The sequence below is a fragment of the Sorex fumeus genome, unplaced genomic scaffold (genome assembly GCF_029834395.1).
Source record: "Sorex fumeus unplaced genomic scaffold, SorFum_2.1 ptg000003l, whole genome shotgun sequence".
NCBI classification, from domain to species: domain Eukaryota; kingdom Metazoa; phylum Chordata; class Mammalia; order Eulipotyphla; family Soricidae; genus Sorex; species Sorex fumeus.
In genome coordinates this window covers 23,468,073-23,495,062 of record NW_026606060.1, presented here as the reverse complement: position 1 = coordinate 23,495,062, position 26,990 = coordinate 23,468,073, and the positions used below count along the sequence as shown (strand labels likewise).

The 26,990-nt window shown below is 41.3% G+C and overlaps 1 protein-coding gene across 1 annotated transcript; it reads left to right on the top strand.

Annotated features, from left to right (window-relative positions):
• The first annotated feature begins 3,447 nt into the window (after nt 1-3,447).
• Nucleotides 3,448-25,703, top strand: CSRP2 (cysteine and glycine rich protein 2). Its single transcript, XM_056117108.1, has 6 exons — nt 3,448-3,565; nt 16,182-16,294; nt 19,656-19,824; nt 23,338-23,467; nt 23,735-23,828; nt 25,410-25,703. Exons 2-6 carry the CDS (start codon nt 16,183-16,185, stop codon nt 25,484-25,486), a joined length of 582 nt encoding a protein of 193 aa, XP_055973083.1. The 5' UTR covers nt 3,448-3,565; nt 16,182; the 3' UTR covers nt 25,487-25,703.
• The last annotated feature ends 1,287 nt before the right edge of the window (nt 25,704-26,990 follow it).

Below are 26,990 nucleotides of genomic sequence, written 5' to 3'. Positions count from 1 at the left end.
AGATTAAATGCAAGGCTTCACACCTATGATGCAAGTGCTCTATGAGTGAATGACATCTCTGGCCTGACTAAATTCTGAAGATGGATCAAGGATAGAGTTTAGTGGTAGAGTACATGTTTCTGTATATATGAAGTCTTGAGCCCTGTCACTGTACCATCAACCAACAAACAAAAATGACCATCGAAGAAACAGATCAAAAGGCAGAGTCGATATTTTTAGTAAGAACTGGAAGGACCACCTTTTCCTCTGAAAACAGCAACAAGTAGAAACATGAAAGAAAAGATGGACATGGAGGTAAAGTGGAGGAAGAGAGGAAGAATGCTACTGTTGATTGAACACATACATGAAGGTGTAGTGTGATCAAAAAGGGTGATATCGCCAAAGGAAAATAAGGGAAAAACGTGAAGCAAAATATTTATGGAGTTAAACCAAAATAGATATAATGAGCTGTTTTGAAGGATGAAGTAAAAGTAAAGCCAGAAATACTCTGCAATAAGCAAAAAAAAAAAAAAAAAAAAAAAAGGCAGACAATCAGAGCTAGATCTGCAAAGCTCTGTTAGAAAAGAAAACATAAGTAAATAGTGCCATAACAGAAGATAATAACGTTGAAGACAAAGAGTACTCACAGGAGAAAGAAGATTAAGAAATCATGCAAGTTATTGGGAAAGTGCCTTTTTAAAAAAGTAACTATGATAAACATCATGATTAAAATACTCTAATCTACCTTTAAAAACTTAAGCCCATATAACATATGTAATTTATATGGTTTCTCTGCCCTGTCAGAAAATGCTTTAAAAAGTATTAGGGGTGGGCATGAGTAATTTTTAATTCCCATGACTGTTGTGAAAGTGTGGCTTAGAAATAAGGTAAAACAGCTACTTCTTTTTGTATTATAAACCATGTGGATTAGCAAAATGAAATGTTTTGTCCTCTTTAGCTTATGCTAAAAATTCCTCTCTAAGACAGTTTTCTTGATTTCTGGGAAGAGTATTTGCCCCCAAATAAAGAGGCTTTATGTTTATAGTCACACTCATCTGTTTCAGAGTTTTGTTAAGAAAAAAAAGCCATGAAATGAAAATAATAGAAATATTTGAAAAATCTGAACTTGGAGCACAAGGTCATGAAGAAAGGCAACGTTGGTTCAACTTGCCTTAGGACAGTGACCTTGAAAAAGGCCTTTGCTTTGAAAGTGGTTAATGGGTTCCAGAAAATGAAAGAGCTGTTAGAAGTATATTATGCATTTGTTGGGAAAAAGACACATTCTCTGAGGACATATTTAACTTCCACTTTTGCCTTTACTAGGTTGAAAGTGTCAAACAGACAAGGGCCATGTGGAATTGAGAAGGGTTTATTCATTTCCACTAGCAGATTTCTGCCCCTAGCTCTTCCCTAGGTACAAACATTACTTTCTATTGCAAAACTTTTGTTTTGCAAAACACTTAATAACTCCTTACTACCAAGCCCTTCAGCCCATAATGTAAGAGAAGAGCTGGCAAAGAAAATTGCTCACAGGACATCCATAATACCCATCATTTCTTATTTACTATGTAACAGGTACTATGGTTAGCATTTAACAAACATCCTTTAATTTATTACTGTGAATAATTCAAAAAGATCTGTAGTATCATCATTTTAGAGATAACAAAATAAGCAGGAAAAGGTCAAGTACTTGGCGCCTAATTCCAAGAACCACTACCGGCAGGGATATACATTGAAACATATGTTTAGTTCCAAAGTGCGCACTTTTGTTTGCACCACTTTGTCTAAATAAACTAAAAGAATCATTTAGTGTTTATAATTAAGAATCAATTGTTTAAAGAAATGTTTGAAGGAAATGGAAATAAAATACATTTAAAATGTTGATAACTAACACAGATACAGACTCTTTTTTTCAAAATCAAATGTTATTCATCAGACTCAGACTCATTCTGAAACACACCCAGACAAATGCATATAGGAACGGAGAGCAGAAATACTTTAAACTTAGAAGCAATCCCAACTTCAAATGATAGCTATGACTATGGAATGAAGGTATAAGCAGGTCAGGTCTTGAAGCCGAGGGCAGGTGAGACAAAAGACAAAGATTTGCTGAAAGGCAGTATAGTACTAAAATTCACTAGTTTCATTCAATAGAAATATCACATGAACCAATATCCCCCCAATACATATACTGTAAACAACAGAGATAATGTGAACATACATTTTGAAGACAGAGTTTTTATGTAGTCCCTGAAGAGTGAATCATTTTTACATCAGCAGATTTCATGAAAACAAGGGTTGCCCATATTTAGAAAAGTTCACAGCAGGTAGGAATAGTTCCAGACTCCTGCAAAGATATCGAGGTCAATCATCCCAATGTTTTTGCACCAAACTAGGTGAGCAGAGAACAACGTTGCTATTATGACTGGATTGGCTTGAGTTTATAAAATTAAAGTTAAAAGATTTTAAGGCAGTTCTGCATTTTGTCATGCACGTATACCCGATCAGTGGTTTTCAACAGTGTTCTCTCCACTCAGGCGCTGCTGGTGTGTGATGGGCGTTGGCATCCTGAAATGTACAGCTCTGTCTTCCACAACAAAAATGACCCAACCCTAAATGTCCAGGGTCGCTGGCTGGGAAGCTCTGAAATCGGAGAGGCTCATGCATGTGTGGCTTGAGTTTTATTCACTGCACCCCACACTTTTTGAGCATCCTTCCCCCTGCCCACCATCAGTTCTTTTCTCAGAGAGAGGTCATGAGAAGACCTAGAATGTGCAACAGAGACCGATTGTTTATTTATTTTTTTAGTGGAAAATGATACTCATTCTGTAGCTCAGGCATTAGGTGCCCGGGGTTGTTCACTGTTATCCAGCGGCTCTCCTGACAACAAGCGGGACCCTTGACGTTTGGGTTTCTGGCTGAGTTTTCTTCCCCCGAATGTGCCTCCGTGGTGGGAAAAACAACACACATTCTGGAATGAGGTGTTTTCATAACGTCATTTATTTAGTCTAGATGAGAAGTATTTTCATTTAATTGCAGAAAGGTTGCGTATTCCCAGAAGCCGAAAGCCTAAGCGTTAGAGAATATTCTCGAAGTGTTAGCAAACATTTTGTCTTCTGGGGAAGTTAAATCTCTTGGGTTTACGTTTAACCTTTATGAGGTTTCAGGAGAAGGGGGAACTCTTTGAGACCTTGGCTTGTTCTTTCCTGAGATCTCGCAAGGCGGCGGGGGCTTCTCCCCGACGGCACTGTGGGGTTGTCCTACTAAGGGAGGCAGAAGAGGTGCTGGGAGGTGGGAAGATGAGGGGCGAGGGGTGCGCCGGGGTGGGATTCCTGCCTTTTGTCTCCGGAGCCGGGCGGGCGGTATCCCGGGGTCCCGAGGCCCCAGCTCTAGGGAGCTGGCCCAGGAATCCGCCCTGCAAAGCGGGGGCGGGGCGCTGGGGGCGGGGGCGGGGCCCACCGAGGACACGCCCACAAGAAGCTACTTTAAAGGCGCCCCCAGGCTTGCGGCCGGGGACTGCGCGCGCTCGGGTTCCAGCCTCAGCATTGCAGCTCCGCCCGCGCCTGTGCTCCAGCCTTCGAATTGCGTGAGTAGCTGGTGTAGGGGCGTCTCTTCCTACGTCTGAGGCAGCGGGTGGGATTGCATGATCTCTCGGGGGTCTTCAGGAAGCCCCACCAGCACCCCCAGTCTCCTGGCAGCCCCATCCTGGTCCCCCATTCGGCCCGCAGTCTTCCTCCTCGCCCGGGTTTCCTCTCCCTCCACGACACACACAGACGCGCACACACACGCACACACGCACACACGCACACGCACACCTGCCGGCCTACCCCGAGTTGCCCCGGGCCCCGCCGGTCCTCGGACCCCGGCCCGGCGTGTCAGGTAAGTTAGTCTTGCAGGACCTTTTCCTTCGTTAGTTAGCACTGCAGAGATGGGCTGCAGGTTCGCGGCGCCGCGGATCACTCTGGGCAGCCGCGGGTCTCGGGGGGGGGCCCCCCTAGCGCAGCGGTCAGCACGGCGGTGCTGGGTGTGAGGCTGAGGGTCTCCGCTGCCCGCGCCGATGCAGAGTCGGCGGGGGCCGTCTGCACGCCCGCCCCGAGCCCCGGAGCCTTCCCCGGCTGCGTGGCAGAGCTTCTGGCATCCCCATTGTTCGGTGGTCCCTGCCCACCCAGCGCTGCGCTCTCAATGTTGGAGGAGCCGCCGTGCGACCGAAGGTCGAACGCCAGCCACTTTTTTTTTTTCCCTCCGCAGAACTTTCTCCATGCAGTTAGTGATCAACTAGAAAGCGAGAAGCGTGTGATTGTGAAATTCGGCAACAGGTTTTTGAAAAATCTCGTCCTGGGCGCTCAAGCTCCACGTAGGCAGCCCCTTCCCGGGAGCGGGGGCGGGGGGGGGGGAAAGGGTGGGGAAGGGGTGAAGTCAGGAGACACCCCACTGCTCCCGGCCGGGACCGTGTTTCCGTTACTCAAAACGTTCAACCTGTTTCCTTTGTAGTCTGTACACCAGGCACGTTTTCTTTCACTATATGAATTTTTGGTAAGACTGAAAAAAAAAACTACGCCCATAAAAGGAGCGTCTTAACTCTCTTTTAATGAAGTTTTAAAGCACTGTTTGTACAAAATTCAAAGTGGGGAACCAGAGTGGGCTCTAGTGTGACTCAGTTTTCAGGAAAAGGCCACGGATTCTAAAAGGATGACTCTGAATCTCAAAAGATTTGCAAAGTGCATATGAGTCTCTGATGGAATGTATGACATTCTCTCTGGGACTCTGACCTTACCCCAACCTCTATTGCTGGGTCCTTGCTCCCACCCGTTGATTTCCATGGACACTTTAGCTGCATTTCTGAAGGATCTTTCCATGTTGGCTTTTACTTCCTTTGCTCTTTCTAGAGTCCAGTTACAAACAGCTACAAGATCACGAGTTGGAGTTATGGAAACTAGCAATGCTTGCTTGGGTACCTAGATCACTACTTGGGTGGACCAGAGTTAGTATTAACTGCATAATAAAGGAGTAAGGTTGCCAGAGTGGAACAAAGATTGAAATTGCTTCAAGCAATAGTTATGTCCATATTGAAAGATTTGATTGAAAGTTTTCTTCATAAGAAATTTTTATGCCGATCATTGTATAACTGAAACCCAAGCACAAAAACGTGTAGTGTCCACAGGTGTACCTCATGGTGTTTCACTAATAAAAATTAAAAAATAAAATTAAAAAAAGAAAAATTTTTATGCTAACTTTCAAAAATCTTAACTTTTCCTCCCAGTAGTGTTCACATGCTCTACCCTGTCCTGCCTCATATATTGTTTTTATAGGGTTCTTCCAAGTGTATTCAACACATTTTGATTGATATTGGTATACACTAGTATTGGAAGTTTGCCCCATGACATTGGCGAGTCACTTGGATTTGGGAAAATTCTATTTTATCATGAAATACTTAAGAATGGCTTGGGGAAGAGGGATTTAGGAGTAAACGAAGAGCTTTAGAAGCTTGGATCCAACCTTAGTATGGCCACTTAATGATTATTGAGATCTAATTTTCCTTCAGTCCGAAGTGAGACGAATCTGGGCTGGGAGAGAGTGTACAGGGATTTAGGAACTTGCCTAACATGCTGCTAATCCCAACTTGGTCCCTGAGTACCTTCAGGAGTGACTCCTCAGCACAGAGCCAGGAGTTGCCCCTGAGCACCACTAGGTGTGGCCCAAATCTAGGACATTTAAAAAAAAAAAGGTAACTCAGAAGAACTGGAGAGAGCAAGCCCCTTGTGTTTAGTGTGTTCAGAGAAGTCTGGTCAGGGTGAGGAAGCCGAACTAATGCTAGCTGGATCCAAATTCACCTCCCAGCTCTAGCTCCCACTGGGTTGATGACCCTAATCTCTGCCTTCATCTTGTGAAATGGGTGTAATAGCCCGTATCTCCTTGGGCTATTGTGAGACATGTTGATCCTTGTCCCAAGCTCAGCCAAGCCTGGGAGAGGTTCCTTGTAATTAGACACCTCTGCGCTTTGTTAATACTTGAGCAGTTGACTCAAAGTGAGAGTCTTCCTGGAGAGCACTCAGGTGGAAGTCACCAGAACCTTCTAGGGTTTGTTTGGAAGCCAGCTTTCTTCCCCTTGCAGATAGTCACAGGCTTCCTCAGGCATGCTGTCATTTTTTGAGCTGGTATATTTGTGTGGCATCCTTTGGGTATCCTCAGACGTGATACCTTGTTTTTGTGTGTAGACCTTCTGGCAGTTCAGAAAACAAGGTGTTTTCATAATTTATGAAAATGAAAAATAGTTCTAAGTTCAGAAAACAGAAGTCCATAGTGTCATGTTTACCTGTTCTCAGAATTTCACAGAATCTGGACTTGGAGTTAGGAACCTTCATCTAGGGGAATTTTCTCAAACTAGATTTTGGAGAAGCTAGAAACAAGTTGTGATTATTAGAAAATTTAAGTTTTGCCTTAAATCATAAAGGAAGACATGGTTTGCTTTATAGCATATAAGGATTCATGCTTTCTTTTATTTACCATGTCACTGTGCCAACAGTGCTTATTGTTCCTGAATAAGAGACCAGATGCTATATAATGTACAATAGTTCCAAATAACTTCCCAGTTCAAGAAAGGATGCATTTCAGGATGGCTTCCTGGTACTTTCAAAAGAGAAAGTTGGAGCCTTAAATTCCCATCTGGCACACAACAGATAGGAAACACCCGATTTCAAAAAGGATCTATGCCAGAGTCATAGAAGTCGGTATTTTTTTTATATTGCTAACAGTGACTTGATTTTAAAAATGATTTACCACTAATTCACACTATTATGGAATTTTAGGGGATTATCTGTGTGAGGGTAATTTTATGGGTATTCCTCACCAAAATGCCATTGCTATCCCATAGTCCATATACAATTTATTCAGAATATATTAGTAAAACTGATGTCTTTTACTTCCTTAACATATTTCATTCAGGATCTATCCATTTTGTCCCCAAAGACAGTTCATCTTTCAAAGTGGGGTGCAGAGAAGGGAGGGCTCCTAAATTGAGCTCAGAGAGAGGGCTGGGCGGGGCACTCCTGGTAACCCCTGACCCTTGTGCTGTCTTCTCAGCCCAATTTCATTTTTTCTCTTTTTCAATGGCAGAGGAATGCACCAAAGCTTCCTTAGCCAGTCTTCTCTTGAGGGCATTTAAGTTGATTCTATGATAACGAGCAGTGGTTGTTTTAGTGAAACATCAAACTTAGTATGTTGTACTTCAACACATAATTGTCACACCCTGATTTTTTGTTCCAAAAATAGGTTTATAACCTTTAAAAGAGCTTCACATAATGGTTGCACTGTTTTGTTAAAAAAAAGAAAAAAAGCATGAAATCTGTGATCATTACACTGTGAAATTTGGTAGTTTGAATTTTGTTGTTTTCAAGTTGAATCAACACTGTTGTTTTGATTTCACAGCTTCACAGTTAATGGGGATAAGGATGATGCCTATCTTCATTGTTATAAGGATGAGATAAAGTTAATATAAGTGAACTACTCAACATAAGTAAAGCATAGAATAAGGGTTTTATTTTTTTGCTTTTTTTTTTTTACTTTTTGGATCACACCCGGCAATGCACAGGGGTTACTCCTGTCTCATGCACTCAGGAATTACTCCCGGCGGTTCTCAGGGGACCATATGGGATGCTGGGAACTGAACCCAGGTCGGCTGCATGCAAGGCAGTCATCCTACCCACTGTGCTATTTCTCCAGCCCCCTAGCATAGAATAAGTTTCAATTTTTACTTCTATAATGTGGCAGACCACATTCTAAGTGCTTTACTCACATTGTTTAATATGATATAAACAAGCATTATCTCCATTTTTTGTTTGATTTTTGGGCCACACCTGACTATACTCAGGGTTTACTCCTGGCGGGGTTCAGGAAATTATATATAGTACTCGGAATTGAACCCAGGAGTAAACCTGAGTAAGTAGCATAAAAGGCAAGTTCCTTACCCACAGTACTTTTTCTGACCCCATTATTTCCATTTTTTATAATGAGAAAACTAGCAGATCAAATAACCAACCAAAGACCATTTGCCACATAAATAGTAGTCTTGGCATATAAACCTGTGACTATGTAAAAATCATCCAAGTATTAGACTGCTTTAATTAATAATTATCTGGTAGTTCACACAGGTTGTGGGTTATGATGGCAGCTATTGTGGGTCAGAGTGACAGAGTTTATAGCATAGTTGCATTCTAATTACAAAGGCGATTTGGCTGGTAGTATCCAATTCTGTATCAAGAAATTTGTTATATCCAACTTGGAGACATTAAGCGGTAACAGGATGTATAATTGGTAGTCTAAGCTGAACTCAGGAGCACTCACTACCTAGAAGGGAGGTTTTTCTTTATAGCAAAGTTGGATTAAGGTTAGCAGAGAGGTGTGGTAGAGTTTTTGGTTGAAAGTAGCAGCTTGGGGGTGGGAGCAAAAGTACAGTGGGTAGGTGTTTGCCTTGCATGAGGCCAATCAATTCTTGTCCAATACCGAGCACCCTACATGATCCCCCAAACCCTGTTAGAAGTGATCCTTGAGCATAGAGCCAGGATAAGTCCTGAGCACTACTGGGTGTGGCCCAACATTTTTTTTTTGAAAGGAAGTAGCAACTGGGGTGTGAGAGTGGCACATAAAGGACTCTTACTAACAGCCATTGGGGTGGACAAAGGTGGGACAAAGAAGGAGTATTCCTGTGCATCTCTAATTTGCTAATTTGAGGAGTGATAATTCTCACATGACTTGCACCCACTCAACCCTTAAGTCAGATATTATGGGAGTTTAGGGAAGAGCTCGTGGTTCTAGATCAGACATGACTGGGTTGAGCTTGGATTTGTTTCTTTGCAAGTCACCTAATGATATTAACTTTTGGTAACCATATTCAGGCTCAAGCGGTGCTCCTGAAGGAAAAAGAAGAGATTTGTGGAGTACAGGCTCAATGCCAGGTACTTTACAAACGCTATCTTGTGAAATCCTTAAAACCACTCCATGAAGGTTTATCCATTGCCAAGTCCTAGATGAGGAAGTTGCAGCTCAGAGGTTAAGAAACTCAGCCAAGATCACAGAGCTGAAAAATGACTCAAACTTTTACCTGTCTGAGTCTATGGACCATACTCTTTTTCTTATACCAGAAATATCTTAGTGGTGGCTTGTGTATGGCATTTGATTACATATATTAATCACAGTCACCATTTTGAAGGGGGCACATATGATGGTGGTCAGGGTTTATATTCAACTCGGGACCATATGTGATCAGTCACTTGGGTCAACCACATGTCAGGGAAGTGCCTTAACTCTGTACTTCTCTTCAGTTTTTTCGCAGTCAGCTTTAATATGACTCATTGATTTTATGATCTTTTTCAGTGTAACTCAGGAATCAATAGATCTATACAATGAAGCTATTTTTGCTATCGTTGTAGAAGGAAACCAGGCACTTGCCTCAAAGTTCTTTCTCTCTGCTTTATTTCCATTATTTGTTTTTATATTTCTACTACCAAAGTAGGACTCACTGAGAAACACCCTTCATTACAGTCCTTTAATCCTCAGCTCCTAGTTCAGGATATGGTTTATAAAAATGCTGAATTAATAGTTATATGAGAGCTTCATCAGAAGTAATGCAGCGTGCAGTGCTGATTAGCTGTTCCTGACCTAGAATTTAGATGCAGAAATGGGGTCGGGAGTTGGTTGGGAGTGGTGTAAGACAGTCAGTTGCCCTGGCTGGGAGGAATTCAGGGTATACTGAGGGAATGGATATATGAAATGGGTACAAAGACTGAACACTGCTAAACATTGATATAAACACTACCCATAATTGAGTAGTCATTCTTTTATTGTGTCATTCTTTTAACAACTCCATGGGAAAGATACTATTACCTTCACATTACATATGATGAAAATGTGACTGTGCCAAAATTCATGCTTTTAATTAATCCTTGGATTGAGCTGTCTTAAAGATCAGCTTGCAATCTGGCTTGATACCAGCTGATCATTAGATGGAAAGAGTCTATCTATGTGGTACCAACTTAGATAAGGAAAATTTAACAAGCAGGTATTTTGTGTACAAAATAAAAATTATTTAGAATGGGCCTTTGAGCAAGGTTAATTTCCAGCAGACTTGTAATGTCAAACTTTGGCATCAGAAAGATAAAATCATTATCAGGGACAGCACTACTAACATACTCTAATATCTTTTCCTGGATGTGGCTCAAGTTGAGATTTGGTTTATAATCAAGTGTCCCTTTTGAGAAACTGGACTATATCCAGGTTCAGCAAAATAATAAACTTCTGTATGTACTAATAAAATGTCAGTGCTTCTGGAAATATTTAGAATTTGAGTTTCTAGGAGGATTCATTCTGAGCCTTTGCTATCAGAATAAATAATTTAGACTGCAAGTGGTAATATGTGACTTGAAGTTCATGGAGACAAGTCACTCAGATCCTAAAATGGACACTAAGTGCAGGACAGGTGGTATGAGAATGACCCATGTGGTCACATTGTGGTTTTGGGGAATTATTTAGAGAATGAGGTCACTCAATCACAAGGTGACTTGGATTTAGACTAGTAATTTTCCTGTGGGGGTATGTATTATACATTTCAAGTACTGTTTTAGACAGGGGAGGAGCAGCAAAATAAACTGCCTGTTGGTGTTCAGATGTAAATCAAGCTTTCAAGTCTAATACAGAAGATAATCCTAGAGCTAGAACTCTTTCCAACATTGAAAACCCAAGAACAAGACTATGAAACTGAAAACAAGCCTGGATCTGACCTATCTTGCGCGCTGTATGTGAAACAGGATTTTCTCTTGCCTCTCACCATTCTGTAAATTGATGCAGGGGATTGGCGCAAGGCATGCGGCCCAGATTGCTCCATGTAAATCTAGTTTGCTGTGATTAATGTCAGCTGTTGTGAAGTAAGGCAGCCAAAGGCTTGTAGGAAAAGTTAAGCCTTGGATATTTTCATATGCATAGCAATGCCAAGAGTGACAGAAATGGAAGATCATCACACTTCCTTCTGCCAAATTCAGGAAACGTCTACAGGGGTTCACCCCAAATTGTACATTTGAGTTTCATTTCTTAGATAGTCGCCACTAGTAGAATGATTGTCATACTTGTAGGGTGTTTTAAAATCTCAGAAAAAGGTTTTCTGAGTAACCAGCAATTTTTTTGTTTAACTCTGCTGCTCAAAACCAAACTGAATGGTCCTTTTGACACCTCTTCAGGAAAAAAAAAATCACTCAGTGACCTCCCAAATTTACCTTAAGTCCATAAACAAAGTACGTTCTTCAGCAGCACCTAAACTACTTACACCTTCCTTGCCAACCCCCAGGCACAATTCCACCCATTCAACAAATAGCTTTAACTAGTGTTCCTCAACCTTCTTCCAGCTGTGGTCCCCGTCTGACTTTGTTTCCTTCCTGGGGTCCACATAGTCCTTGCTGGTTGACCTTCTAGTTTCATTCCTTGATCTGCATTCATGCAAGTTTCGCTTGTTATCCCCACCCCCCTTGGAATATCCTGGGGGGCACAGAAAGTTAAATGCCCCCTGGTTGAGAAACACTACTCTAGATTATGTAAAGTGAGTGCTAGATGCTGGGTTCTCCTATTAGGATAGTGACAGTAGGATGAAGAGTGAGGTGCAGGCTAACAGTTACTGGGCATCTGACAGTCTTTGCTTACCTGGTTTTATTGTTATAATATCTATTTCACCAAGATACAGGTGAGCAAAATAGGCCTTAGATTGTAAAGTGCTGTAGCAGTGAAATTAACACAGGCGTAGCTTAACCTTACCTTCCTCCCTCTATTCCTTCCGTCTTTCTCTTTTATTTTTCCTTCTTTCTTTCCCCCTCTCTCTTTCCATTCTGAAATAGTTCCAAGTTCCAAAATAGAGAATAATATAAGGAATATCCAGTTTAGGATGAATCAGTGAGGATATTTTTTTTTTTTTTTTTTTGCATTTTGGGTCACACCCAACGATGCACAGAGGTTACTCCTGGATCATGCACTCAGGAATTACTCCTGGCAGTGCTTGGGGGACCATATGGGATGCTGGGAATTGAACCTGAGTCGGCCACGTGCAAGGCAAACACTCTACCCGCTGTGCTATTGCTCCAGCCCCAGTCAGGATATTCTTTCTGACCCAGCATCACCTGCACTCAGAGACAGTTATTCAGAACCCCTTAGCAGTGCTTTTAAACTAGGTGGAATTTTTAAAAAGTTAATGACTTGAAATTTTTACTTAGAAGCCAAAAATGTGACAAGTACAGTACTACCTTTGTCTTGATAAGTATAGATCTAATTGAGATTTTACAAGATAGCTGAAAAGAAGAAGATTACTTAAGACAAGAGAAATATGCCAAGTATGCTGGTGGATGGTAGAGAATTAGACATGTGGTCCCCACCTTTGAAGAAAAACTTACAGACTGTTGTAAAACTTTTGAGGGGTATTTCCTGAAAGCATGACACTTTCCCATTTTGCTGGAGTGGTATTGTATAATAAAACTTAAAATTGATCTTCAAGCGGTGAATTTAAGGTAACTTCAAGTACTCTGAGAAAGTTAAGATATTCCTCCTTTTAAAAAATCCATGCCATTCTTTAATGGAGAGGAAATAACAAAGTGATTTGTTTTTTAAAATGTATTTTTAAACCAAGTGCAGGAGAGTAATGGTCTTGATAGAAATCTGGCTCCTTGTTGGTGATTGTTCCAAGGCAAATATGTTTGAAAATATGAGATTCTAGATACTGAACAGTACACTCTCCATTGTGATGAACCATGCCTTGACAATAACAAAGTATTTTAAAAGCCAGATGAGCTATTGATATATGGAATCCATCTTTAAGCAATTGCAGAGTCATTAGTTACAAGCCTGGATTTGGCTTGTAGTTTCCTCAGGAAGCACGAGGGCACTTCCAGTGGGTGTCTTTTGCCTTCCTGAGAATTCTGGAACATTCGTTTTACTTCAGTTCCCCCAATTATACCCAAACTCAAAGCCACGCAGCCCACCAGAGCACAAACTTTGTCTCTCTGTTTTCCAAGTCAGGCTCAGATTCATTGGGGATTCAAGCAGTGGAGCACCTGTCTGCATGCAAGAGAGTGAGAGATTTATGCAACTTTTATTTTTTTAAATTTTTTTTCAATTTTTAAAAAAATTTTATTAGTGAGATACCATGAGTTACAGTTGTAGACTTACAAATTTTTGTGCTTGGGTTTCAGTTATACAATGATCAAATACCCATCCCTCCACCAGTGCCCATTTCCCACCACCACGGATCCCAGTATCCCTCCCACCACCATCCCCCCATCCCATCCTGTCTCTGTGGCAGGGCATTCCCTTTTGTTCTCTCTCTCCTTTGGGGGTTGTGGTTTGCAAAAGAGGCAATGAGTGGCAATCATGTTTGGCCTATAGTCTACTTTCAGCATACTTCTCCCATCCTGGGAGGATCCTCCCAACACCCTTTATTTGGTGCTCCCTTCTCTATCTGAGCTCCCTTTCCCCCTAGCATGTGTGGCTGGCCTCTAAGCCATGAAGCAAAATTCCTGGTACTAATCTTGGCCATTCTTGGGTGTTAGTCTCCTATTTTGTTCCTTTATGTTCCCTAGATGAATGCAATCTTCTATGTCTATCCATCTCTTTCTGAGTCATTTCACTTAACATGATACTTTCCATGTAGTACCACTTGTATGTAAATTTCATGACTTGTCTTTTCTAACAGCTACATAGTACTCCATTGTGTAAATATACCAAAGTTTCTTTAACCAGTCATCTGTTCTCGGCCACTCAGGTTTTTTCCAGATTCTGGCTATTGTAAAGAGTGCTGTAATGAACAAACAAGTGATTTATGCAACTTTTAGGGGCAAGTTTGCAGGTACATTTCTTGTTGCTAGATAGTGCTCCTAGGTGACTATCTCCACAGTAGCCAGGCAACACTGTTGGATCCTTAAAGTGGCTTTGTTCCTATCTGAAAGAGGCATTTTACATGGAATGAATCATAGCTGTTGAGTGTTCTTGGTATGTTTAAATGTCTGTATATGGTTGTGGTGATGGTTTCAAGGAGTAGAGGCTAAATGACTTAGCAGATCTCACGGAACCAAACAGCACAACATAAGAGGCACCGCTCCACTAGTCTCGCTGTTCTTTTTGTTCATTTGGGGTCTATACATGTCAGTTCTCAGGATTTACTCCTGACTCTTGCACTCAGGGATCACGGGACTAGGAGGACCAGCTGTAGTGCTGGAGAGCAAACCCGGGTCATCCACATGCGGACAAGTGCCCTACTTGCTGCACTATTGTTCCTGCCCTCCTCTGCTTTTTTCATACTGGCTTCAGTCCCCTGTTACAGTGGCTTGACAGCTGCTAGCAACTCCACCCCGACATTCACCAAATTCCAACCCAAAGCCCGGGTTTAACTCTGAACTGACTTGAGTCTTTATTCCAGTCCTAAACCTGGTAGGAATGGGGCTGCGATGACTTGATTGCTATAAGTTAGTCATAGCCCTGGCACTAGGGGCTGAGTCAGTGTTACACCAATACTTCTCAGACGATATTATGTTTTTAATATTAACATACAGATTTTCTGATTGTCTATTAAGATGAGCCCACCAATCATGCTCTCGATTGCTGTGGCATAGGACTTTAGAAGAGTTCCTAAATAAATGCTTATTTGAGTCACCCTTGTGACTGTAGTAATAAGTATCATTTAATTAAATATTTCTATAAAGTACATAGACTCAGAGATGATTGCTTTACTAGAGAAAAATCTAGTTGAAGTAATATCAGAGGAGGGGTAAGAGATTGCTGTCTGGCACTCTATAAATTACAGATTAATTCTGTGAATCTTCCTTTTGGGAATTGCTGGGATCTGGAGTTCCTAGTGATATAGGTTGGACCCAAAGGTGGATATTCTTTTGCTTGATAGATCACTCTTTCTCTCTTTTTTTTTAGAGACCTGGAGGTCTCTGCTTGCTTAACTAGCTATTTTTTAGAAAGTCAAAAAGCTCATCAAAGGAGACTTCTAACAGACAAGGCCTGCAAATCCCACTCACAAGAAGGGAGGCCTGGGAATGATGAGAATTCTCTCACTGTGTTAGTTAGCACTGAGGACAGGCCAGGTACAACAGGCCTTGTCTGCAGGATAATCTGTACTGGCAAAGGATCTTGCACACTTTGGCTATTCAGAACTAGGCACTTTTACGGAGGGTGGTGGTAATGGGGGCAACATTCAGCAGTGCTCAGGGGTTACTATTTGCTCCATGTTCAGGCATGCTCTATGCCCTGACAATGCTCCAGGGACCCATATGTGGTGCCAAGGATCAAACCAGGGTCACTGCATGCAAGGCAAGTGCCTTAGCTCCTGGACTATCTCTGGCACCAGAATTAGGTATTTTACACAGAAAATCGGAGAAATCTTTGCAAGAAGACCTAGGATTTAAACTTCCATTTCCACCACCATGCTGGGCTCCATTACTCAGAAATTATTTTAATGTTCTCTACAAAGAATGCATCTGGCCAGATAGGGAACTTGGTAGTGTGTTCTATGTAAATTGACAGTTTGACCACAGGGGGGAAACTAAATTTTGGCTGGGTGTGGCATTTGAGAAGCATATTCATAAAATGAGAAGCAATTTGAGAAGCAATTCATAAAAAAACTGGAACTGGAGCCCTCTGGTTGGCTGCTGTGGCCACCGATGTTTCCCTCATGCACCTGTACTAGCCGGAGACAACTCTGTGTGCTAGATTTTCACACAACTATCTGACAAATGAAAAACGTGCTTTCTCCCTTGAAAGTGTCATCCACTATATGCTTAATGGGTAGAGAGTGGGGTGTTTCACTGAATTAAACACAATAAAAGCCTCTGCTGTGTTGGCATTTCCCCTCCCCACACTCCTTTCTCTGCCCTTGGATTTCAGCGGTATGGCAGGTTTTCTGCCTGGCGACCTGTATTGTTTTACTGAATGCGGGCTTTTGGTCTTTGAAAACGTGTGCATGGCCAGCCAGGATTTCCTGATGAAAGAACTGCAATTTGGGAGACCAGATGAGGTTATTTTGGAGGAATGTGAACCTTTTAAAGTTGTGGTTAGAGCAATTCATAAAGAAACAAAATGTGCAGCTGTACCCTGCATTCCAACAGCCTTCCAAGGAGCTTGTGAGATCTCTTGTCTGGGCTGTGGATATTGAAATGAACCCTTTATTTCTGCAGAATGCCTGTCTGGGGAGGTGGCAACAAGTGCGGGGCCTGTGGGCGGACCGTGTACCATGCTGAGGAGGTGCAGTGTGACGGCAGAAGCTTCCACCGCTGCTGCTTTCTCTGCAGTAAGTACCTCCTTGCTCAGTCTTGGCTGCAATAACTGGGTCAGAAGTGCCCCCTGATCTTCCTAAGGACAAATCTGTGGTTTTGCAGAGATGGGATGGTTCAGTAGTAGACTATCTGCCTCCTACATATGAGGTCAATGAGCCAAGAGTTTGACCCCTGGCATTGTCCCACATGCCTGGTTGGGAACCCCGGGTGCCACAACAAAATGTGTATAATCTATGATACCCCATGGCCATATGTGGGAGCACCACAAGTAGAGTGTGCAATCCCAGGACATCACAGAAACAACAAAGGGGAAGACAGGCTTTGCTAACAAAGAATGCGGATGGTTTTAATCCATCTGTCTTCCTAGACATTTTAAGACTCAGCCTTGTAGTTGGATGGCAGTGTAAGCCCAGGTTCCTCCCCTTCCTGTGATTGCTCTGGGATTCTAAGCTGACATTTCCCTGTGCTCTACCTTGCTCTCCCCTGTTTTGCTAGAGTGTTCACAGTCTGGTACCTGGCAGTTTCACATAGCTTGGGCTTCACTCCAGTTTCTGAATGAAGCATGGCTCCTAGTTTTCTCTTCTGCCTGGGCTCCTTTTGCCTAGAAACCTACTTTCTTGCTTCTTTACCATCTTGACAGCTGAAATTCAGATGTTTAGAAGCTCATTTTTTCTAGAAGCTCAAATTCTCTTTAGCGAGTAGTTAAGTATTCAGTCATTGTTAGTTATTGATATTCTAAACTTGAGAGAAAGGAATGTAAGATGATGAAAATCCCAGAGGCCAGGGGAGACTTCTGATTGTTTGCAGATGGGAGATGATCAATGTCTGATACAGACAGGACACAGAATAGCATGTCTCTATTCTCAAAAGCTAGCTGGTTCCTGCTAACGAGAGAAGCAGGGCCCGATGCCAGCTCGCGCTTCCCTGAATAAGGCCAAATCTTCCAATTCCAGACAGCAAGGCAGCTACTTCAGACACGGCTTCAGGAAGAATTTCCTTTTGGTTCAAATGCCAAAATATTCTTTAATGCAGGATTTGTTACCTGAAAAACCTACCTGTGAATGCCGATAACTTGCTTAATAGTCCTTAACAGCGACTCTTGCACTACACAGAAATGAGATATGTTAAAAAGAACTGGTTCCATTAAGAAATTTTGAGAAGGGACTGGAGCCATAGCACAGTGGGTAGGGCATTTAACTTGCATGCGGCCGACGCGGGTTCCATTCCCAGCATCCCATATGATCCCCTGAGGATCACCAGGAATTCCTGAGTCATGTGCCAGGAGTAACCCCCGTGCAATTCCAGGTGTGACCCAAAAAGCAAAAAAAAAAAAAAGAAAAGAAAAAAGGAAGGAAGAAAGAAAGAAAGAAAGAAAGAAAGAAAGAAAGAAAGAAAGAAAGATTGAGGGAAAAAACCTTTCAAATGTTCTTTCCCCTCTAGGCACCACCTCTCTCAAGCTGTTTGGACTTCCTCATAGTAGAACAGCTTTGTAAACAATTAGTAACAGATGATAAAGGTATAAATTCAAAGAATAAAAATATGTTGTCAGAGAGTACAGCAGTAAGATGCTTGCCTTGCATGATGCCGACCCAGGTTTGATTCCTGGTACTACACATGGTCCCCTGAGCACTTCAGGGTGGTTGTCCGATCCCTGCCCCCAACATTCACACATGCTCTATATGTACAGATGTGTATGTGTGTATATATGTTTGTTTCTATCTCTCTATCATGAATGCTTACTACATATGCCTCCATAATCGCTATCATTCCTCAGATCTGGTTCAACCATTTCTTGGAACTCCTTTTGGGGATTTTAAAAGGATCTATTTTTCAGCAGATTTGTAGCCACTAGAATATGAAAACAAAGAGAAGATACAAACAAATTTATTTTTCAGCAGATCTGTAGCCACTAGAATATGAAAACAAAGAGGATACACAAATACAAAAACAAAGAATTGTCCTTAACCTGGAAGTTTCATCCATTTTCAGCTTTGGCCACTATAGTAAACTATTTACTAAACAGTAACTTCTTTATTAGTCATTTTTATTAGACTTTACTATTTGCCTCTGCTGAGGAAAGCCTTATAAGGAAATAAACGAGTGGTTTGCAGTACTAGGATTTTACTGTGGAGACTGGGTAAGGGGCCCTTGGGAGGGAAAGGGCAGTTTTAAAGTTCTTAGATGCCCATTTTTCTTTAGACAAGCATGCATTTAAAAATAAAAGTTTTTATATTTATTATGTCTGCCAGTGCTTGTTCCTCTGAAGTGTATGGTTTTAGGTTAACTGTAAATAATATACTGTAGTACTTGCTCTCCAACAAGGTTCCAAGATTAGATGATGTTTTCTTGTTCATGTAACTTGAAGATAATAGAAACTCCGTAACTTTATTTTAAACCAACCAACTAGCTAGTCATCTTGCCCTCCTTTCATTATTCGGTCCTTTCTTCTTCCTTTCATTTCTCCCTTTCTAAAAAAGTTAAAGGGGGAGCAGCCCTTTTTGTGCTAATCTTGGATTTCCAGCTGTCCTATGTGCTACCATTGAGTTCTTTACATTTTTTTTCTTCTCAAGTTTAATTGAAGTTTTAGAAAGTGAAATAATGTCTGGATAAAACATGATGCCATTTGGAAGGTTTATGAAGTGGGATACAGGGAAATGTCTTGTGGCAAGAAATCCATCAGGAAGGAATGTTTTCCTTGGGGACCAAAGGGAAAACAAATGCTGACATTAACCCACTCTACAGTTTTCAGACACACTTATCAACTTCTGTAGATGACTGTGGCGAGGGGAAAGAATGAATACTTCTTTCTCTGAGACTATTGATGAAAACTCGAGTTCTGGTTTGAAACTCTTTATTCTGGGGTGCTTTTGTGGGAGAAAAGGGCTACAGAGGTACCCCTTCGATTGTGAATTAACAATATTTGGTATGAGTGACCGAAGAGACTGAATATTGGGGGTTGGGAGCAAAATTGGTTTTCTCCTTCATTCATGTAACATAGCCATCTCTGAAACTCCTCTGCCTGAGAGCCAAATCCACTTGAGAGCTTTGAGGCTTCAAGATACTAAAATGCAAGTGCTTTTTACTAAGATACCAAGATACAAGGCAAGTGGTTTTTAAATGTAGCTGACCAGTCTGATGCTGTCTCCTAGCCTTTGGGGACACTATGAACTAGGAATATGAGTGCCTGTGCTTTGACAAAGTCATGTGTCAGTGCCACCACTGTTAGGAAAAAGGTAACTTTGGAACATTTATACATTTTACTTTTTAAAATTTTTGCAGCTAGGGATCAAACCCAGGGCTTTGTAATATGTTCTCTATCACTGAATGATAACCCTGGCAAGAAGAAAGTTTAAAGTCTAATTCTTTTCCTTCAAGTGGTTTGCAGGAAAAACTTAGATAGCACAACAGTGGCAATTCATGATGAAGAGATCTACTGCAAATCCTGCTATGGAAAGAAATATGGACCAAAAGGCTATGGCTATGGCCAGGGCGCTGGCACACTCAACATGGACCGTGGTGAGAGGCTGGGCATCAAGCCAGAGAGGTGAGTAAGAACCGTATTTTGTTACCCTCAAACATTAGTCAGAATGATGTTGCTTGGTGAACAGCAATCTGGGAGTTTTCAGCTCTTTATGTGAGCAAACAAAATGATTTAGATTTTCTTGTGTGAACTGGTTCACTAAGCTCAAAATATTGGACTCAGTAAGTTCTTGATTATTGGTTATCCAGTGATGTCTAGTTCTGATTTTACGGCATTTCAAGGGATGTCCAGGTATCCTGATCTTCTGAAAAATTAAGTTGTTTAAATTTGCATCTATTTTATAACACTTGAAGACCTGACGTTATAGAATCAAGTGATAGGAAAATGTATCTGCATCATGATAATCATTTTTCATATGCAGTTAATAGTTTGATGCGGGCACTGCAATTTGTGTTAATTTAACCATATTTAGGTGTGAGCCACCAGTGTTAAATCATTAACATCAATGATTTAAGCAGAGAAAATTCTTCCAGTATTTCTTTTATAATGTCTCATCAAGAAATTTCCTTTTTTAAACCAAAGAATTACAGTAATTTCCTATTTTGACTCTTCAGGAAATTATTAAGCGTAAAAATATTTCAGGTCTAAAAACCATGGTATAAACGTCTGCTAAACCTCACTTAGTATTTCATGTTCAGATTACATACATTCATTTGGAATCTTTTTAATTCCTATTTTTGACCCAGTAATTCCCTCATTAGAACTTCGCATTCTCCACATCCACTTTATAAAGGTGGAGTGACACTTTTATAAATACCACAGCGAGAAAACCTTCCCTTGGACAAGACCGTTAATTGGGCTCTTCCCAGTAATTGGCTGGGGTTCTGCAATATTAGCATGGAATCAGGTGATCTCACAGCTGCCCTGCAATGTTTCCCATCTGACTCCAGTACAAAATTGAGACCATGAGAACTAGGTGATCAGTCTAGAATCAAAGTGACTTAAGTGACTGCTTAACTGTAAACTGTAGAGCCTGGAACTTAAACTAGTATTATGGTATACCTGAATGCACATTATGATATACCTAAAATTGTGACTGAGTGAACATTTATACCCTAATAAACAATTCTCAAGGTGACTGAATTTAGATACTTTGTCCCACCTATAAAATAAAGGACACAAAGTTCAGGGGCAGAGCCGAGACTTGAATTCTTGTTCATCATTTCCTGAGCTTTTTTAAATGTTCTTTCCTCTGCAGTCTGTGCTATCTGGAGGCCTACCTGTCTGTTCCTTTTTTTTTTTTTCCATATTCAGTTTCTGAGAAATGGTGCCTTAGGTATGAATTGTACAAAGTGTAACTCATTCATTGCTGTGAGCATCATTTGCTGGAGTCCAGCTTACCTTCACCTTTGTTAAATTTCATTGCTCCTACTCTGCTCTCAGCTTATTCAGATTCATTCTTGTTTTCCACAAGTTATTCCAAACCTTTCCAAACACACATACACATACATACCTTCTCCCGAAACAAAATCAAATGCACAAATGTGGCCACAGTTTAAAGTTCACAAAGACCAGTCAGTTTTTTTTCACTGTTACTGCTCCATCTTCTCCAATAACTGACAAGCTCTTTGGGCTGGTCTGTCTCCATCCATGTCCTTATCTCCCTTCTCAGCCTGATCACTTGCTAATCATCCCTAAGGTAGGGCCTTCCTTCTAGAGAATCCCTTCTTAATGACTGCCCTGGACAGACTCCACCTGGTGATCACAACAGTTCTGGGAACTAAACACCTTCCTGAAGAGACAACAGTGCGTGGGCAGGAAGTCTGAGCAGGGGCACATCTCATCATTTTTCAAATTCCCAGCCCAAGCAGCAAGTTACTTAATACCTGAGCTTCTGTTTCCTTACCTTGATAGGAGGTAACCCTTTGAAGTTATTAGAAGGCAGATGACAGGTAATATATATGACATTCTTATTTAACAGGGTGGCAGAAAGCGAGATTTATTTTTTTTAGGAAACTCCTAGCTGCAAGTGTTGCATTGCATAAAATTGTGAACAACTTTTAAAAATCATTTTTAAAAGAAAGTTTTGTGTGTAATTAAAAAGAAAAACTTCTCAGGGACAACTGGAAAACCCAATGGTGGATAGTACTATGAATCACTATTCAGTGCCTGATTAAAATTTATAGTAGCTACATCAACCATTAGAAACAGCAACAAAACTACTGTATATTTTTACATGTCTGTTGAAATGCTGAATGAAAAAGACCTCGAAGAATACTCTAATCAACTAGTCTAACACTCAGGTTGAAGGAGGAATAGTGAGCTTCTCAGACAAGCAAAGATTGAAAGAATTCAGTGCCACTAAGACTTAAGGAACTTATAGAAAGGGTTAAAAAAAATGCACCCAGATATAGCAAGATACACAAAATAGCATAAAATGTGGGAGAGTAATAAAAGGGAGTCTTCACTTTCAAATTAACTATTATTTCCTTGTTATCTCCATCCTATTTAATTTTAAATTCCAGCTAAATTTTCAGATCTAAAATTTATATTTGTTGGGGCTGGAGCAATAGTACAGTGGGTAGGGTGTTTGCCTTGCACACGGCCAACCTGGGTTCAATTCCCGGCATCCCATATGGTTCCCTGAGCACCGCTAGGACTAATTCCTGAGTGCATGAGCCAGAAGTAACCCCTGTCAATGCCGGGTGTGACCCAAAATGAAAAAAAGTAAAATAAAATAAAATTTATATTTGATTCTTTGATAATAGACCATATTTCTCTAGTGGTATTTCATATACAAGCATTTTTCCATTTTTTTCATTGTAGTTGTAACAGACTCCACCCTTCCATCCCTACTCAAATTTAACATTTGACTCAAATGAGGATTGGTTTCTATTAGTCTCATTTTCTTGCGATTAGGTTACATTTTTGAATTCTTTTGTTGCATCATGTGCGTTGCATCTCAGATCACATCTAGTGGTGCTGGAGGCCTCATGGATACCCCAGCAGTGCTGGAGGAAGAGAGTGGGGAGGGGGTGGTCATGTGGCTGGATTGAACTCAGGCCTTCACATGACAGGCATGTGTGTGCTCTACCCTGTGAGCTGTCATCTCCGTCCTGGATTCTGTTTCATTCCATCTGTGAAACATGATTAAGTGTCTTTACCACAGGCAGCTATTTTAACTGACCTACCTGCAGGATTTTAACTGATTAAATTGACAATTTTAAAAAAATGTGTGAAAAGTTTGATGTGACGCCACAGGTAGTAACAGGAATCTGGGATAAGAGCACTGCCATTGTTTGGTGGAGATGAAAAAAATATGATGGAGTTCTGATGAACTGAGGGCCTTATCTTTCTGCAGCCACAAGCTGTGGCTCGCAGTTAGTATGTAATTGGCCACACCTGCACTGCCTTTGCCTCCCCATTTCTGGTCTCAGAGGCCTCTCAGCCTTGCCATTTTGGCAGCTAAGTCCCAGAGTTCTGCTGTGCCTGCCTTCTGGTCTCACAGAAGTGTCATTTGGGAAAACAAAACAAAACAAAGAAAACTTGGGTCTAATTTCTTCCCTTTTCTACAAGTGTCCAACCTCACAGACCAACAACAAATCCAAACACTTCAAAATTTGCTCAGAAGTTCGGAGGAGCTGAGAAGTGCTCCAGGTGTGGGGATTCTGTGTATGCCGCCGAGAAGATCATCGGAGCTGGAAAGGTAGGCACTGTGGCCTTGAATAGGAATGATTCTGTTTTCCAAGAGACAGAGGTGGAAAACGCTCTTTGGTGCTACGGCTCACAGCCCAAGGTTTCTATCATTCATTAACTCTGACCTTTTATAGGTGAACACACACAGATTCCAGCCTTCTGCTTGGGGCTGAAACCTACCAGTCAGGGCCTTACTTTGGGTTGACCTTGCTGCAGTCACTAGATAATGTTACCAAAACCATCACCTCCAAATTGAATTCATTTGTGTTTCTTCTAGCCCTGGCACAAAAATTGCTTTCGATGTGCAAAGTGTGGGAAGAGTCTTGAATCAACCACTCTGACTGAGAAAGAAGGTGAAATCTACTGCAAAGGTAAATGTGCATGCATATTAACTAAAGGACCATTGCTGTAGAGAGGAAAAGAAAAAACTATTTTAAGTTTAGGGCTGCCTGGAGGAAGACTCCTCAACAGAGTTCTGAGTAGCTGCTTCACCCAGGGAAGGCAGGCTTGTTTGTGTGCAATTGGGACAAGCAGGTTTTTCTCAGTATAGTAAAATTTTACATGAAAATAATGATTAATGACCTGGAGTACAGAGGGGAGGACCCTTGCTTTGCATGTGGCCTAGCCGGGTTGCATTCCTGAGCACCATTTGCAGAGCATTTTTCTTTGGCATATAGGGATTCTAGACATCTAGATAAATAAGAAAATGCCGTATTTTGATTTGAGATCCTCGTCTCAGGATGGAGCTGTTCTATGTGCTCAGAAATGCAAAGAGAGAGAACAAGGCGTAAGATGTTCTGATTACCTGGCTCTCTGGCTCTGGTCTCTTCTGGCATACACACCAGGGGCTAGACGTAGACGGCCTGGAGCTTTTCACAGCCTAAAAATGAAGTTGTTTTTCCCTCTCTGGCCGATTCAAATAAGCCTCTGCAAATTCACCTTCCTTGCACCCAATTTTATTCTACACTTTCCACCTGTGGTTAGATATTCAACTTAAGTTGCTAGCCATGATCACACTGGTGGGCCTGGATTCAGTGTATATCCTTTCACCTATCGAAGGAAAATTTTTTATATCACTGAGATTTTTTGTTGTTGCTGCTGCTGCTGCCTCACAGATAAAGACCCGACCCCCAAATAATGCTGATCTATGGATGAGTCTTCACTAAAGAAAACCATAATCAACCACATTCTGAATCCAGGCATTTCTGACATTTGTAGAAGCAGCTTTAGTTATTATAATCCATATGAATATCCCATCTTTACAATAGGCTAAGGAAATGTCTCCATCTTTAAAGATATCCTGACAAAAAAAGATGTCTCTATTTACAAATAAAAGTTCTGAATTCTTACTGGTGATAGAACCGTTAAAAACAATTTTAGATTATTAAAAACAAAATTACTGAGGGGCTGGAGCGATAGCACAGCGGGTAGGGCGTTTGCCTTGCAACACAGCCAACATGGCCGATACAGGTTTGATTCCCAGCATCCCATATGGTCCCCCGAGCACCGCCAGGAATGATTCCTGAGTGCATGAGCCAGGAGTAACCCCAGAGCATCGCCGGGTGTGACCCAAAAACCAAAAAAAAAACCAAAAAACCAAAAACAAAGTTACTGATCACTTAAAACTACCCTATAAAAACAAAAACCCTACCAATCTTTCAGCTTCTATATAAAGTCTATCTGAAGATAGTATAGACAGAACATGCCTGATTTGATTTTTAGATAACCAGTAGAACCAGGAGTCAATCATCGTGAAACCAGAATGTATAGATGGCACACTTTGCATGTTAAATAACTTGAGTTTTGCCATAATTTTTACCAGGGGTCTGGTGGAGCATGTAGCAGTGTTAGTAAAACCTAATTTTCTTAGACTTAGTTTTTACTAAGAAACAATTCTTAATTCTCTTAAAACTTACTGTTTTATTGCACTAATTCTTGTGTTTCTTTTGTAGGATGCTATGCAAAGAACTTTGGGCCCAAGGGATTTGGCTACGGCCAAGGAGCAGGGGCCCTTGTACATGCTCAGTAACGTGGAGCTGAGCATCACACTTAGAATCTCTACATAATCTTAAGCACAGATTAACACTAAACTACTGTGAAAAATTACCAGCACTGTATACTGGCCCTGTACTTGGATTGGCTGGCTCATTAGTAGAAAGACAGCACTGTATCCTTTGCTTTTTATTCATCAGCATTTTCAAGAACTCTTTTACATTTAAAATAAAACAGCTTAATTTGGGTGTTCATTGTCTTCTAATGAACCTTTTGGAGGAGCTGCAGTGAATTTGGGTAGTGGGAAGTCATTTGTCTCTAGCTGCATTTCACTGGTGACGGGGAGTACACCCCATAAGTGACCAGGTTGTGCGCATGCTAGCTATTGGAAAAGACCTCTCTTTAAAGTGAGCAAGTATGCCTAAGAGGATAGTGGCAGGCAATAGGCGTTACCAGTTTTTTCTCTTCTCGGAGATGGCTTTGAATAAAACATCTGCCTGCTTACTCAACTCATACTTGGTGATAATGCTACCATTTTTTTTGATTGGTTATCAAATACAGCCCAGAAACAACTTCCACTAGAATTACTTGGGCAGATTTCTAGGCTAACTACGGAACACTTCAATACCACAGCAGTAGAATTTGGGATGACCATAGAAATGCCTTTGTGCCAGCAAGGTACACGGGCCTTTGGATGGGTATCACTGAATCACTGTCATCCCGTTGTTCCATCGATTTACTCAAGCGGGTGCCAGTAATGTCTCCATTCGTCCCAGCCCTGAGATTTTATCAGCTTCTCCTTACTTATCTTTCCCAACAATTTGGAGACTCTTTCAGGGTCAGGGAAATGAGATCTGTTATTACTGTTTTTGGCATATAGAATACGCCACGGGTAGCTTGCCAGGCTCTGCCATGTGTATTTAAGTTTTTTTTGGCATATCCATATATGGAATGCCAAATTGTCATTAAACAGAAAACACCTGATCAATGTTATATATGGAAAGAGCTCTCTAAGTGCAGAGTGAAAAAATGGAAACATACAAAATATTGCATTTAATATGTTTATGTTTAAAGTGTATGTGCTTGTAATGCACCAAAATTACCAAGACTGGAGAGCAAAAACCAAACTGGAATGGGTATACTACTTAAATTTTTTTTTTTTCTTTTTGGGTTACACCCGGCAATGGTCAGGGGTTACTCCTGGCTTTGCACTCAAGAATCACTCCTGGCGGTACTTGGAAGACCATATGGGATGCTGGGAATCAAACCTGGGTTGGCTGCGTGCAAGGCAAACGCCCTACCCGCTATGCTATTGCTCCAGCCCCTTTAAAAACATTTTTTTAAAAAAAATCTTTAACAATTATTACATTATTACAGGTAGCTGCCTAAAGATTAACTAGAGTCTGGACTCTATTTCTAGGTGGCAATTTAGTATATCTTGTAAACTAGGATGACTTTCTCACAGACTTCAGTGTTGGGGGGGTGGGGGTGGGGGTATTGGGTTCATACCCAGCTGTGCTCAAGGGATGTACCAGGCTTAG